This window comes from Microcaecilia unicolor, chromosome 3, assembly GCF_901765095.1.
Source record: "Microcaecilia unicolor chromosome 3, aMicUni1.1, whole genome shotgun sequence".
In the NCBI taxonomy this organism is placed as follows: Eukaryota; Metazoa; Chordata; class Amphibia; order Gymnophiona; family Siphonopidae; genus Microcaecilia; species Microcaecilia unicolor.
Genome location: NC_044033.1, coordinates 474,517,860 through 474,534,315, shown reverse-complemented (window position 1 = coordinate 474,534,315; position 16,456 = coordinate 474,517,860). Strand labels below are relative to the sequence as shown.

Genomic DNA, 16,456 nt, shown 5'->3' with positions numbered 1-16,456 from the left:
GCCTGTATCTTTAAAATGGATTGGACTACAAATGCCTGTAATCCTGTATTTCCCTGTAATGGGGCTCTTCCTAAGCACATGTCCCAGATCACTGTGTCTTATGGGACTCTTCCTATTGGCTTGCCTTGTTCTCTGTGCATGCTGGGCTAGTTGCTCCCCCCTTTTCTTCTTCATCGGATCTGTAAGAGTTGGCTTGCAGCATTATCTCCTGTGTGAACTGTATCTGCCTGGGTGGTACTTTGCTGTATGGCCCCCCGTTTTTTAAACCACTGTGACGCTATCAAGATTTTGCCAGTATAACAAGTATATACAACATCTCTCTCAGTGTGTTGCTGGATTGCTCCCAGCTTCTCTCTTGAATGGAGAGTGGGCTAGTTGAGATCAGACTGCTAGTCTGCAAGGCAAAAACTCTTGTACAGCAAATGTGAACTATAAGTCATTTTTTTTTCCTTATTTGATTACTACATTAAAGAAGATTTTTTTTCATGAGTTCTGAGTCTTCTGATAGTGATGTTCTATACTCTAGTTTAGCTGCATGCCTTTCATTCTAGGCATTGAATGGGCAGAACAAGACTACTGCTAATGTCATAGCGACCATTATAATTCAGGAACCGTGAAGGGCAGGGGTGCATAGGATTCACTTCTGCCCTGATGAGCACTAGATCACCAGGTCAGAACATCTCAAGTTTCACAAGTATTTAAGAACAGAATCTTCTGGCAAAGGCTGTTCTGAAATACAGAGAAATAGATGCTTATGCACATGGCAATAAACATCCATTTTAGAAAAAAAGGTAGAAAATCTCAACAGATTGAAAGCCAGCACATACATGGTTATATTGTTGAATATTTCTTTATAGTCTTACCAGATGGTTCTCAGGTATTCTTCTCCCAGCTTGTGTTTGTTTGCATTAGCTGCATTGAGGTCCGTTTAATTAAGGCAGCTAATGCAAACACAAGCTGGGAGAAGAATATCTGAGAACCATCTGGTAAGACTTTAAAGAAATAGATTTTGAACCAGTGGTCCCCACAATTGAGAGTGATGTTTGAGCAACAAAAAGTATAGTGTTGAATAGCAGCATAAACACGTATTTTCCTAATGCTGTTACAGGGACAGGGGCAGTTTTCCAAAGCCTAATGGGCCGATGATCAGAAGCACACACGGGAGCTAGAGGCCAAAAGCGCCATACTAGTGCCTGTGTTTGTGCTCACCCGATGATCAGAGTCGGTAAAAATGTGCCTGCTCTGAATGCTAATTGCATGCAAATACATGCAAACAAAAGGTCTCCTGCATTCATCCCTCTTGATCAGCGGGCAACGCGCCAAACAGGGGCACTGCTACCACTGCAAACCTTACGCCAGCTAGGAGCTGGCTAGTGAGGGAGGAATGAGGGAGACCCAATGAAGAAGTTTGACCAAGTCCAATATTTTCTCCTGGACCTGTCAAACCTAAGCCTGCCCCCTCCCCCACAAACACAAGTTCTGGAGGTTTGGTGGACCTCCAGGCCCCCCCACCCCCAAAAGCACAAAAACCCTTGTGGTCCAGTGGGACCTCTAGCTTCACCCCTCCCACCTCCCCATGAACAAAAATATCCTGGTGGTCCAGATCTTGTGTTGGGGGGGGGGGGGGGGCGGGCTTAGGTTAGACAGGTCCGGGAAAAAATCCTGGACCTGCCAAACCTCTTCTGCTGTTTGACAGATCCGGGCTTTTTATAGCCCAGACCTGTCAAACAACTTCTGTGGGAGGATTGTGCCTTCAGCACATGCTCAGGCACAATCCTCCAGCAGAAGTAACCCTATGATCAGAGCTAATAGCGCACATAAATTTGCATGCTATTAGCTTTGATCATAGGGCTGTTATAGCCCAACGCTGTTCCAGCACTATTTTTATAGTGCTCTTTGGAACAGTACGGGGCTTCTGATGATCAGCCCCTAAATGTGCTTTGTAGCAGGTGTAAATCCTAATGATCTGTTAGAACATCCACTTGTATTCCCCTTCTGAAATGGGGAATAAATGTGTATCTTCCAGGCATGCCTCAGTTTCACCCTAAACACATTCAAATCACATTTGGGGTTTTGATATGCATATCCTGGCTTTGTAAAATGGGAACTTAGTTTATGCAAGATAAGTATTTAAGTATTGGTTTATGTGTGTCTCAACACAAATAGCCCTTCTAAAATGATTGCCAAAATATTTAACATACACATCAACTGTATATCCTTTAGATAATAAGTACATAAGTAATGCCACACTGGGAAAAGACCAAGGGTCCATTGAGCCCAGCATCCTATCCACGACAGCGGCCAATCCAGGCCAAGGGCACCTGGTGAGCTTCCCAAACGTACAAACATTCTATACATGTTATTCCTGGAATTGTGGATTTTTCCCAAGTCCATTTAGTAGTGGTTTATGGACTTGTGTTTTAGGAAACTGTCTAACCCCTTTTTAAACTCTGCCAAGCTAACCGTCTTCACCACGTTCTCCGGCAATGAATTCCAGAGTTTAATTATGCGTTGTGTGAAGAAACATTTTCTCCGATTTGTTTTAAATTTACTACACTGTAGTTTCATCGCAAGCCCCCTAGTCCTAGTATTTTTGGAAAACGTGAACAGACGCTTCATATCCACCTGTTCCACTCCACTTATTATTTTATATGCCTCTATCATGTCTCCCCTCAGCTGCCAATTCTCAGCTAGACTACTAAACTGTAAAAGAAAAAAAACATCCGGACGATATTCAAAGCTATTTTATCAGCCAGTAATAGCCGCTGACTGGTTAAATAGCTTTGTAGTTAGTGTCTTCCACAAAACTGGCTAACTCGGGGGACATACAGTTAAACGTTGATATTCAGCGCCTGACTGCATAAGATAACTGGTTAAATCGGGCCACATAAATTGCAGTCCAATTAACTTAAGCGGTCAGGCGCTGACTTTTGCCTTAACTGGTTAAGTTTTATTGATCAAAAATAAAACTGGATATTCAATGTTAATGGCCATATATGGCCTGGCACTGAATATCCAAGTTTAACACCAGCGGCAGACATTAAATCTGCTGCCCGCCACTGGCTGAATATTAGGCAACATGTTTTCAGCTGTTTCTTTAAATTAAAGTCATTCTCCAGTTTCATTTCCTTAGGTAAAATGTTCCACCATACTGGTGCCATAACAGAGGACATTCGTGATCTAAATCTGTCCTTTTACTTCATGTACATTTGAAACTTCAAATAAACACTCCCGACCTGAACTTAACATACACTTTGAGCTTGCAAATAGGTGGGATAAGGTGGGATACAAATGCAATAAATAATAATAATAATAAAAATAATACTTATTCACTCTAGTCCTTAAATATTTAGGGGCATCAGTTTTCAAAACATTGACTATTAATAACAAAATCTTCAATTTCATTCTTGTTAATACTGGGAGCCAATGGAGCTTAGCCAGTAGTGGTGTCACAGTATCTCTCCTCGGTCTGCCCAAAAGGAACCACGTGGCTGCTTTTTGAGCCAACTGAACCTGGCAAATCCTTTTCTTGTATAGGAGTGTTTCCCAAGTCACCTTTGTGAGCCTGAGGCCTACCTTATGCTCTGAGCCATACTATCATGGTTTCTGAACCAGTTAGTACCAGTTCTGCTTGGAAGAAAGAAGCAGCTGGACCAATGAGCAGGCTGGTTGGATACACTGGGATTTCTGTTTGGGGCAGTGAAGACCCAGAGAAACAGCTAATCAGAGACACTGTTCCTGTCCTGTTTGTTATCAGGCAGGTACTCCAGTTGCGAGAAGGAATTAGTGCATCTGCACTGATGCCTCATCAAAATAATTACATTCTGAGCCTCTTGAGCCACAGAGAAGGCACTGCAGGCACAAGAAGAGGAGATTTATAGTGCCTGGGACCCATTATACCAATAAACTGTGACCTTCCTAGCTGAGAGGAGAAGTGTTTCTTGAATTTTGGACTGTCTTGCTTAGGCAGACTTGGCTTGCTGTTGAAAACCAGTGAGAACAAAGGGGAGAGTGGATTTCATTTTACCCAGGACTCACTGACCAACAGGGTAAGTTTTGAAAACACTTCTATGGTTTGGGCTATCTAGAAATATCTCTTTCTAAGGAAAAAGGGAAATGAGGGCTGATTGGCATGTGTGTGAGGACTGTATTTTCATTTGTGCTAATATGTAGTGTATAGTTCTTTCTAAGGAAAAGCAGTCATTGTAGCTCAGGAATTATTAGTGACTTTTAGCAGATCAGATTTTTAGTGATTTATTTTTTGCCAGAGAAATATAGATATTTTTTTGCATGCTAGCTATTTTTTTTTTGCTGATCCTTGTTCTCTAAAATAAAACAGATTTATTATCTGTGTCAAGGATTGCATAGCCTAGTCATTTCATCCCAAATCCAGAGGGACTGGTATAACACACGTTATGGTGTGCTGTCGCTCCTGCAGAGTAATTGTGCCATTCCTTTGTGTTATCCCTACACTTGGGCAGGTCTAGTAATAAAGCATTTCAATAGTCAAGAGAGGACCTGAAAATGGACACCACCACAGTTGTCATAGCCTAGGACAGTGGTTCCCAATTTGTTTTTGGTTCATGGCATCCTTAGCGTCTGAACAATTTTTCGTGGCACCCCCCCCAGCCACACATGTCACTTCACCCCCCCCCCCCCCCACTGGCCACACAGGTCTCCATCCCTCCACGGCCACACAGGTCTCCAGCCCCCCACCCCGCCACACAGGTCTCTACCTCCCTGCCACACATCATGTCCAAAGACAGAAAAACATATGTAGACAGCACTGATAAACAGCCCAATTGAATTCCAGAGTAAAAATTAATTTCACTTCACATATCTATACTATCCTACTCCAAGACAAATGGACACAGCAAGTTAAAAAGTGCAATAGAAATTGTAATTCACAGCAAACCAAATACAAATCAAAAGTTATGAACATATAAAACATGAATAATCTAAAACTCAAACTTAGTGACAAAACTAAAGCCCCATCCCATCTTCATCTCCCACCCAAGGTACCAAATCTTACTTCTTAAATAGTCCATACTGGCTCTCCCTACTGTATGGCTCTGTCTGTCTTTCTTTGTTTTTTTGTCTGAGAAGTAATTTGAAATGATTCCTTTTATACTACATCACTCACTTGGGGAAAATTTGGCTTGTTCTTCAAAAACATCCATCAAAGCCTGAGAAATACTGGGGTTAATCTGGAGGTCTGCATGCTGCCTCTGATGGGAAGGAGGTATGTGGGTGTGAAATAGGCTTCTCTCTCTCTGAACCCTGCCAGAATGTTTAAAAATCCCACTGCAATCTAAATTTTGATTATTTTACAAAATAAACATCTGTTCAACATCCAATTATGGATTCTTACCTGATAATGGTACAGCGAAGGGTGACTAAAATGATAGCGGGGATGGGATGACTTCCCTATGAAGAAAGACTAAGGAGGCTATGGCTTTTCAGCTTGGAGAAGAGACGGCTGAGGGGAGACATGATAGAGGTATATAAAATAATGAGTGGAGTGGAACAGGTGGATATGAAGCGTCTGTTCACGCTTTCCAAAAATACTAGGACTAGGGGGCATGCGATGAAACTACAGTGTAGTAAATTTAAAACAAATCAGAGAAAATGTTTCTTCACCCAATGCGTAATTAAACTCTGGAATTCGTTGCCGGAGAACGTGGTGAAGGCGGTTAGCTTGGCAGAGTTTAAAAAGGGGTTAGACGGTTTCCTAAAGGACAAGTCCATAAACCGCTACTAAATGGACTTGGGAAAAATCCAACATGTATAGAATGTTTGTACGTTTGGGAAGCTTACCAGGTGCCCTTGACCTGGACTGGCCGCTGTCGTGGACAGGATGCTGGGCTCGATGGACCCTTGGTCTTTTCCCAGTGTGGCATTACTTATGTACTTATGTAATGTGTGGTCTGTTCAGATCAGCTGCCTTCCTCAGAATCACATAGAAGACTGCAAAGCTACTGATCACGGCTGTGATCGTTAGCTTGCCGTAGGCATGTGTAGCTCACATTGGCGCCACTATGTCGCTACACGCAGACTCATAGGGATTATTGATGGGGGAGGAGGTGTGCTCCCTGCTCCTTGCTGTAACACTTGTTCTGGTGCTTGGCATGAGCTCCCATTTGCGTCCCGCAGCACCCCTGTGAGTTTGCCGCTGTGCACAGTTTGGGAAATGCTGGCCTAGGAGGACAGGTAATATTTTGAACCTTGTACTCATTTAAGGTTCCCATCATAGGCGGTCGGTGGCCCAACTGTTTGGGGAGGCTAATGGGGGCGGGGTTAGGGGTGGGGCCAGGGGTGGAGCTTAAATCCATAATTGTCTGATAACACACAGAAAAAATAAATAAATATAAAAGTCACAATTAATACCTTTTATTAAATTTAGATATTAGATATGTATCATATATCAAAGAATAAAGTGGTTGCTCAAAGTATATTCTAACCACAATCGCTCAACTGCAAAACACTATGCATAACTTTGTGCAAAAACACATTCAGAACCTTACTGTACCATAAATATTACACTGGGCAGAACCTAATACACCAATATACCACCCATACGGAAAATGCAGACCATCAACAATATGAAACAAGGGATCATATCATCACAATTCTCATGTAGAGCCACGAAACACCCTAATTCATGTTTAATGTTGGATAAAATGCCATAAATAAGTAAATAAATATAAACTTGTAATGTTGAGCACCTGATTCTCAAAGTGGACATATTCCAAACACTATAATAAAAATAAAATGATCTTTTCTACCTTTGTTGTCTGGTGACTTTTTCTGATCATGCTGGCCCAGTATCCGATTCTGCTGCTATCTGTCCTCAGGTGACTGTGCAAGTCTCTTTGGTATGAACTGCTCATGTGCAGGTCAGGAAGTCATCCTCATTATATATCTCCCTGGCAACCCAGGACACCTCCAGCCAACCCCCCCTGCTCTGCCAGCAGTAAGGTAAACAAATTAAACCATAAACCAATTTCTACAACTGGTTACACAAGGCTAGAGATGGGCTTTCACTGCAGCTCCTGCTGTGAGGATGGAGGTAAATCAACAATTTAAACCCCCCAGAGCAGCGGGACTTCACAGCTGATCCATCCTGATCCATACCGGGCGCCTATGGTTCCCATACATTATTGTCATCAAATGCTGTATCTGTGAATAGAAATCAATGGAAGGGAATACCGTAACTCCCAAATTTCTCACACTGTAATTTTGAGGAAATTGTATCCCTCTTCCTACTGATTCTCAGTAATTTTGTTTTATCTATATACACCACCAAGCCGTTAGATTTAAACAAGCTCACAATCTTTACCAATCCCCTGAAGATATCATTCACTATATCATCACAACTATATTCGACTGGAATAATCAACTGAATGTCATCTGCATAGATGTAACTCTCCCAGCCTAATTGCCTTATAACCCCCTCAAGTTGCAGTAAAAAATATATTAAAACAGCAGGGGGAAGGGCAAAGCCTTGAGGTACCTCTATTCCACAAGTTTTCCAGTTAGATGGAACCCTTCCTATCTTCACCCTAGCCTCCCTACCTTCCAAACAAGATATTATCCAATTTATATCTGTTCCTCCCACCAGCCTAGAATGGTTAGCTGTCAAATGCTGCCAATAGGTCTACCAACAGTAAAACCTTGGCACTCCTCAAAAATGATGTAATATGGAATCCTCCACCACAACCAAAATAGTCTCTGTACTATGTCCCCTTCTAAATCCTAATGGAACAGGATCTAGACAATCATGATCTTCTAAAAAAGACTGCAATTTGGCTCGCCACAATTTTATCTATAAGTTTAGGTAACTAAAACTGTTCTGCTTCTGGTCTATAATTCATACATACCGCAGAATTGTCATCCTTTCTGTTCAATATAGGTTTGAAGGCAGATTTCTACTACCTTGTGGGGACTACTCCTTCTCTTAAGGATTAATTAATTAATGCTGTTAGCTAACTTAAACTATGCTCATTCAAATCCCCCACCACAGCCAAAGGATAATTATCCCAAGACGGTAGTCCTGGTTTAATTTTCTTCAATATTGATTGCACTTAAAATGGTGGAATGTAATTAAAATTGATTATCTGTTCTTCCTCCAACCAATAACCTCCTCTTCCTCCCCTGACAACTGAAGAGTAACATTCTTCTGCAGTTCTTCAACTTAAAAAAAAAAAAGAACACAGAATGCATCACTCTTTTCTACCCTAATTTAATACCCTAATTTAATATGAGCCAGTACAAAGTGATGCACATAGGGAAGAGGAACCCAAACTATAAATACATGATGCAAGGTTCCACATTAGCAGTCACCACCCAGGTATAGGATTTAGGTGTCATTGTTGATGATACATTGAAACCTTCTGCGCAGTGGCAGCTAAGAAAACAATTAAGAATTGTAAGGAAGGGAATGGAGAACAAAACTGAGAATTTTATAATAGCTTTGTATCTCTCCATGTCAAATACTGTGTACAATTTTGGTCCCCACATCTGAAAAAAATATATAACAGAATAAAAAAGGTATAGAGAAGATCAACACAAATCATAAAGGGGATGGGATGACTTCCCTATGAGGAAAAGCTAAAGAGGCTAGGTCTCTTCAGCTTGGAGAAGAGATGGCTAAGGGGTGATATGATAGAGGTCTATAAAATACTGAGCGGCGTTCAACAAGTAGGCATAAAACACTTATTTACTCTTTCCAAGAATACAAGGACTAGGGGGCATGCAATGAAATACTAAGTAGTACATTTAAAACAAACTGGAGAAAATATTTCTTTACTCAAGGTGTAATTAAACTTTAGAATTTGTTGCCAGAGATTGTTGTAAAAGTGATTAGCATAATCAAGTTTAAAAAAGGTTTGGAGAAGTTCCTAAAATAAAAGTCCATAAGGCATTATTAAGGTTGACTTGGGTAAATCAACTGCTTATTCCTAGGATAAACAGTATAAAATCCGTTTTACTCTTTTGGGATCTTGACAGCTACTTGTGGATTGGCCACTGTTCGAAATAGCATACTGGGCTTGATGGACCTTTGGTCTCTCCTAGTTTGACGATTCTTATGACTGTTTTTAGAATATTATAATAAACAGATAGCATTCCCAGAGGATTCTTTAGCACTGGAACAGGTTGAAAAATCATGATATAATGCCTAAATTGCATCAACTTATTCCATTGAAAAGCCAGCACATTGAGCCTCATTTTACATAGATCATAGAATCAGAATTGAGATGCAATTGGAACATAGTCAGTTTTGATGATATTTTAGAAAAGGCTCTGCTACACAGAGTTTTTTCTAAAATACCCATAGGAGTGCACATGTATATGCTGGCACATGCAGTAAGAGCAACCGTTTTGCAAATAGATATGTTGAAGAAATGAACAGCACAAATACGGCAGCTTCCATGTAGAGGTGTTGGCACCCATATGTGGAAGTGGCTATTTCATAACTTCCGCATGTAACTGACACCACTCCTACATGTAGCTACCTATTTTACATATGTACATGTGTAGCTGTCACCATTTAAGTAGTGAGGCTGCAGTTTTAACTTGGCTTCAGTTTGGAAGTGGAAATAAACTACACAGGATCAGGGAGAATGTCTCCCTAAATCCCTTATATGAAGCCTTGGCCGAAACCGGCACTTTTGAAAAACTTTCTGTCCCTTTCAGCTGGTGTGAAATAGGGGCTTAGCCAGACCTCGGCAGGAGGGGGGCCAGAGACCGAGGAGGGGGGGCACTGTAGCTGCCTCCCCTGCCGCAGCAACCGCAACCCCCCCTGCCGCCACATCAAGTACCTTGCTTGCTGGCGGGGGTCCCCAATCCCTGCTAGCTGAAGAGTCTTCTTCAGCGCCAGTCGACTCCAGTGCCTTCGTTGTGTGATCATCTGTTTTGATGCCTTATGTCCTGCATGGGGCTACATGCACGGTGCAGGATGAAAGGCGTCAGAAACAGATGATCACACAACGAAGGCGCTGGAGTTGACTGGCGCTGAGGAAGACTCTTCAGCTGGCGAGGATTGGGGACCCCCGCCAGCAAACAAGGTACCTGATGATGCAGCGGCTGGGCAGGGGGTGGCAGTGGTGGGGGGGGGGTAAAATGTAGAGGGGGCCAGGGCGTAATCTGTGGGGGCCCATGCCCCTATGTCCCCACTTAGCTACACCCCTGGTGTGAAACCTAAAGTGGATATTTTTTCCCATACATGTGTATTGTCTTTGTAAAATGGGGAATACCATGTAGATTTTAGTTATACCCAAGCCGTGCCCCCTTGAAATTTCTGCATGGTATGGATCTCCATATGTGAGAGTGAGCTTTCAGAAATCACATTTTGTATCTGATACAAACATATAAATGTCATTATTTACATACATATTTGTTTCTAATATAATGGCCTAACTTTTTACATTTGTAAGGCTAATTCTTGAACTTCTTGAGTGGAGGAGTGGCCTAGTGGTTAGGGTGGTGGACTTTGGTCCTGAGGAACTGAGTTCAATTCTCACTTCAGGCACAGGCAACTCCTTGTGACTCTGGGCAAGTCACTTAACCCTCCATTGCCCCATGTAAGCAGCATTGAGCCTGCCATGAGTGGGAAAGCGCAGGGTACAGTGTAAAAAAAAATGATAGAAATGCTTTACTTTGTAATACATTCTTTAAGGTCCAAATTCCAAATAATCTTTTCCATGTAAAAGTTATTTTTCAAGAATCAGAAATGCTTTTCTTGTTCAACATTTTAAAAAAATGTTTTGGTCTTCTTTAATGTCAGTGTTAATCTATATAAATTGCATGCCGTGTGCCCTTTCCTATTCTGAGTCGTACAAATTCATTCAGTCATGCCCAAGAGAGCACAGGCTGTATGGACATTCTGAAGAATTATAGAAATGCAAATCCCTGTGAAGTAATATAGGACTAGATTCTACTGTAAAATGGGGTTAGAATGATATATTCCAAGATAAAGGTCTAATCTTATTTAGGATGAGAAAAGGCATACAACTGGTACATAAATCCAGCTCTCTATATAAAAACTGGATGATTTGTTGCTTTCAGACCCTGAGGAGATAATCTTCTTACTGATGCTTGCCAGAAAATTTGGTATGGTTTTCCAGTTGATATTAATGGTATCATTTACTGAAGTAACGTGTGAAAGAAACTTGTCTGCACTAGTTTATTAAGAATAGACTGAGAAGCTCTCTACTTCCAAGACATCAAGGGGCTTTCATGCTAATGGCAACAAAGGGAAGTAGACCCATCTATCTTGATGTAAATTCAGTCACTGATAAATGGTGAAACAGTGTGAACCTTTATACAGACAGCTTTGTCTTGAGAAATAATCTACATTCGTAGACTTGAGAGGTAACATACTTTATTAGGATTGCTTTGTCCTGACAGAATTTATAGCTGCGTCTCCTGTTCTCGAGATGTAATTTTATAATTGCACACATGAGTAAAAAGGATGCATATACTTTTCAGTTAGTAGATTTTGCCAGCTTTTCAAAGTGAAATATGTACATGCTTCCACTTTGAAATTTCCCCAGTGAAACTATGCATGCATATGTAATCCTTCTATTTGAAAAGTACAGTTCTTTTGGGTTAAAATATGTGTATACATTCAAATTTTCTAAAGCATGTGGTAAATGCAACCCTCACTCCCCTCCCTTAGAAACACTTCTTCAAACAGCATACAAAGTATACAGGTTGTAAGGCAGATTTTAAATAGAATGTACAAACTAGAACTGATACATCCAGGTCACGGTATATAAAATTCTAGTAGTATGTTAGAAAAGAATCTGCCAGATTAGACCCTTTTCTAAAATATATGGAGGGATGCATATGCATGTTTCTGCTATGGGCAGTGGCAGAACCCATTTTAAATTCTCAACATCTAAAGGCAACATAGCAACACAGAAGTACTCCTTTGATCAGAGCTAACAGCATGCCTAAATTTGCATGCTATTAGCTTTGATCATAGGGACGTTAATGCCCCATGCTGTTCTGGCACTAATATTAGAGAGTTGCTTGGAACTGCGTGGGGCTTCTGATCTGCACCTCAGACGCTAATACTTAAACCAGCACTATGGCTAATGTGAGTGCTCATGCCTAACTGTTAGACACATATATACCCAGTTAGGCTACTATTCTGTATAGAAAAATTGGTGTCTAAATTCCTTTATAGAATGGGCTCCTACCAGGCACCCTGTTACAGAATTTCCCTTTAAGTCTCTCACATGATAAAAATCAACCCCCCCCCCCCCCCCAATATTCAATGGTATTTAACCGTCCAGTTAAATAGCACTTAACTGGCTATCCATGAATATTCAGCAGGAGATAGCCAGTTATCTCCTGCTGAATATTTACGGTCAGTGCACAGCGGCTAACTGGTTATATTGTGTGGTATAACTGGTTATCTGCTAATATTCAGCCCATCACCAGCTAAGTTTGGTGGCCAAATGAGGCTGCCGAAATAGTAGGCCTATTTTTGACCAGTTTAAACTTAACTGGCCAGTGCTGAATATTGGCTTGGCCGGTTAAGTTTAAACTGGCAAAAAGTAAACCAGATATTCAATGCTAGTCACCAGAAATGGTCTGGCATTGAATATCCGGTCTCACTGCCAACCGCGGGAGTTAGCTGGCTGCCTCCCGCGGTCTGAATCGGCCCCAAAGTCTAAAAATAACTGCAGTTAGCAAGATCTCAGAAAGCAAGAACCACATATTTTTCCCAACTCGGAACCATGCTTGCAATGGTTTTGCAAAGAGAGACTGGCATTTATTTTTCCACTGGAATATTCTTCTAAATCAATAATTTAGGTCAATTAAACTGTATATTAAAAAATGTATCTTTACTCAAGTGAGAAGGGCAACATAAGATACCACGAAAGAACATCAATATAATTATTCCTATTCATATCTTAAATTCCTAGTAGACTAGGGTCCTTCCGCAAAATACCGAAAACATTCTTGACGAGTACAGCTTTTAACAACAACAAAATATGATTCAACTGTTAATGATATCTGTCAACGCTTCTCTGATAGTAATAATCTACAGTGGGGGAAATAAGTATTTGATCCCTTGCTGATTTTGTAAGTTTGCCCACTGACAAAGACATGAGCAGCCCATAATTGAAGGGTAGGTTATTGGTAACAGTGAGAGATAGCACATCACAAATTAAATCCGGAAAATCACATTGTGGAAAGTATATGAATTTATTTGCATTCTGCAGAGGGAAATAAGTATTTGATCCCCCACCAACCAGTAAGAGATCTGGCCCCTACAGACCAGGTAGATGCTCCAAATCAACTCGTTACCTGCATGACAGACAGCTGTCGGCAATGGTCACCTGTATGAAAGACACCTGTCCACAGACTCAGTGAATCAGTCAGACTCTAACCTCTACAAAATGGCCAAGAGCAAGGAGCTGTCTAAGGATGTCAGGGACAAGATCATACACCTGCACAAGGCTGGAATGGGCTACAAAACCATCAGTAAGACGCTGGGCGAGAAGGAGACAACTGTTGGTGCCATAGTAAGAAAATGGAAGAAGTACAAAATGACTGTCAATCGACAAAGATCTGGGGCTCCACGCAAAATCTCACCTCGTGGGGTATCCTTGATCATGAGGAAGGTTAGAAATCAGCCTACAACTACAAGGGGGGAACTTGTCAATGATCTCAAGGCAGCTGGGACCACTGTCACCATGAAAACCATTGGTAACACATTACGACATAACGGATTGCAATCCTGCAGTGCCCGCAAGGTCCCCCTGCTCCGGAAGGCACATGTGACGGCCCGTCTGAAGTTTGCCAGTGAACACCTGGATGATGCCGAGAGTGATTGGGAGAAGGTGCTGTGGTCAGATGAGACAAAAATTGAGCTCTTTGGCATGAACTCAACTCGCCGTGTTTGGAGGAAGAGAAATGCTGCCTATGACCCAAAGAACACCGTCCCCACTGTCAAGCATGGAGGTGGAAATGTTATGTTTTGGGGGTGTTTCTCTGCTAAGGGCACAGGACTACTTCACCGCATCAATGGGAGAATGGATGGGGCCATGTACCGTACAATTCTGAGTGACAACCTCCTTCCCTCCGCCAGGGCCTTAAAAATGGGTCGTGGCTGGGTCTTCCAGCACGACAATGACCCAAAACATACAGCCAAGGCAACAAAGGAGTGGCTCAGGAAGAAGCACATTAGGGTCATGGAGTGGCCTAGCCAGTCACCAGACCTTAATCCCATTGAAAACTTATGGAGGGAGCTGAAGATGCGAGTTGCCAAGCGACAGCCCAGAACTCTTAATGATTTAGAGATGATCTGCAAAGAGGAGTGGACCAAAATTCCTCCTGACATGTGTGCAAACCTCATCATCATCTACAGAAGACGTCTGACCGCTGTGCTTGCCAACAAGGGTTTTGCCACCAAGTATTAGGTCTTGTTTGCCAGAGGGATTAAATACTTATTTCCCTCTGCAGAATGCAAATAAATTCATATACTTTCCACAATGTGATTTTCCGGATTTAATTTGTGATGTGCTATCTCTCACTGTTACCAATAACCTACCCTTCAATTATGGGCTGCTCATGTCTTTGTCAGTGGGCAAACTTACAAAATCAGCAAGGGATCAAATACTTATTTCCCCCACTGTATGTCTTTTGGCGTGATTTAATATTCTATGCTTACTATTAACTCAGTCGTGATATAGGCGCCCTAGCATTTTTAGCAAGCAGTAAAAATTAGCACGTGCTAAACCTAGAGATACCCATAGGAATATATACGGGTGGTTCAAGCATTAGCACATGCTGATTTTTAGCGTGTGCTAAAAATACTAGTGCATCTTAGTAAACAGGGCCCTAAACCTTTATTGTTAGTCAATGCTGTTTATTATTTGTAAGCCACATTGAATCTAAGCTAATTTGGGATAATGTGGGGGTCTAAATATCATAAATAAATAAATATGAAAATACTGAAGCCATTCCTTACCGGATCCCCCTTTTCCCCCTTTGAAACTGATTCACTCTGCAACAGAGCACAAACCAGTATGAATATTAGTATTATCATTTAAGTTGATATATCACACATAAGTGCAAGCATACGTTCTCTTTTAAAAGCTATTGAACACACACTGCCAGGGGAAATATATTTAAACATAATGCAGTTAGCAATAATAAATTAAAGAAAGGGAAATATATATAAGGGAAACGCCTTAACGGTACTATGTAAGCCACATTGAGCCTGCAAATAGGTGGAAAAATGTGGGATACAAATGCAACAAATAAATAAATATATTTAAACATAATGCAGTTAGCAGTAATAAATTAAAGAAAGTCATTTTAAACACCTCTTAGTGTTGGGCTACAATTTTGCCAATGACAAAAAACTAAGAAATCTTTTGGGATACCAGTTAGCAGATAAAATAAATCATATTAAGTTTTTTCTTTCACACAGTGTATAACTGAGCTATGGAATCTGTTGCCAGAGGATTTGGTCAAGGTGAATAACATAGCAGGAACTATATTTACTAAGGCATGCTATAAGCATGTAGAGTTTTTAATGCATGTTAATGGTTGACATACATTGGTCACTAATGAGTCCATAGGAATGTATTGGTGCCTTAGCGTTTAATGTGCCTTAACTTTTTCCTTAGAAATATTTCCTCAAATTATTACTTTAAAAGGAATGAAGCCTGTGAAAACTGGGATTACTTTAATCAGTGGGATTTGAATTAGAGACTTAAGTATATATGTATTGTTAAATAACTTCTGGTTTTTAAAAGAGAGAATGTAATCCAATGTATTATTTCTAACTAATATTGGACAATAAGTATGTTTTCAATGATTTGACTATACACCGTATTGGCCTTGAGGAAGCCAACCAGATGATCAATGTGGAATAATGAATTAGATGAGTAATATGTGGGGATAATCAGGTTAATACCACGTTTTTTTTTCTGTTTACTGTTTAATTGATCTCTGATCACTCTCCCTATTTAGTGGTCTAAGGAAGAGAATAGAATTACCTGACTGAAATAATTCCTACATATTACTTTCTCTGTATTTCCAGCAAGTTGTTTTATCGCTTGTAAAAATTTAAATGGTTATAAATAAAAAATTAAATAATGTGCCTTAACTTTAACGGCATGTTAAAAATGTTAAGATGCCTTAGTAAAAATACCCCATGGGTTCTAAAGATGTTTGGAGACATTCCTGAAGTAAAGTCCATAAAAACCTTACTAGCTGGGCACACTTGGAAGAGTCATTATTATTCATGGGTGAAAACTAAGAGTGAAAATTATTCATGATCATCTGAACTTTAGAAAATGTCTTAAGACCAGTTTATTTGGAAAGGCTTATCCTAAAGGACCCATCTTAAATCAATAACTACTGGAATACAATTTATTTATGGACCTCATGGACTCTATTACCCTTCCCCTCTTTTCCCTCGCCCCTT

At 40.8% G+C, this 16,456-nt stretch overlaps 1 protein-coding gene across 1 annotated transcript in view; it reads right to left on the bottom strand.

The window, feature by feature from the left end:
- Positions 1-16,456, bottom strand: part of COL19A1 (collagen type XIX alpha 1 chain) — a 946,027-nt gene that overhangs the window by 251,639 nt on the left and 677,932 nt on the right. The window contains exon 24 of the mRNA XM_030199003.1: positions 14,990-15,025. Coding sequence (XP_030054863.1) covers positions 14,990-15,025 — 36 coding nt within the window. The remainder of the gene's footprint in view (positions 1-14,989; positions 15,026-16,456) is intronic.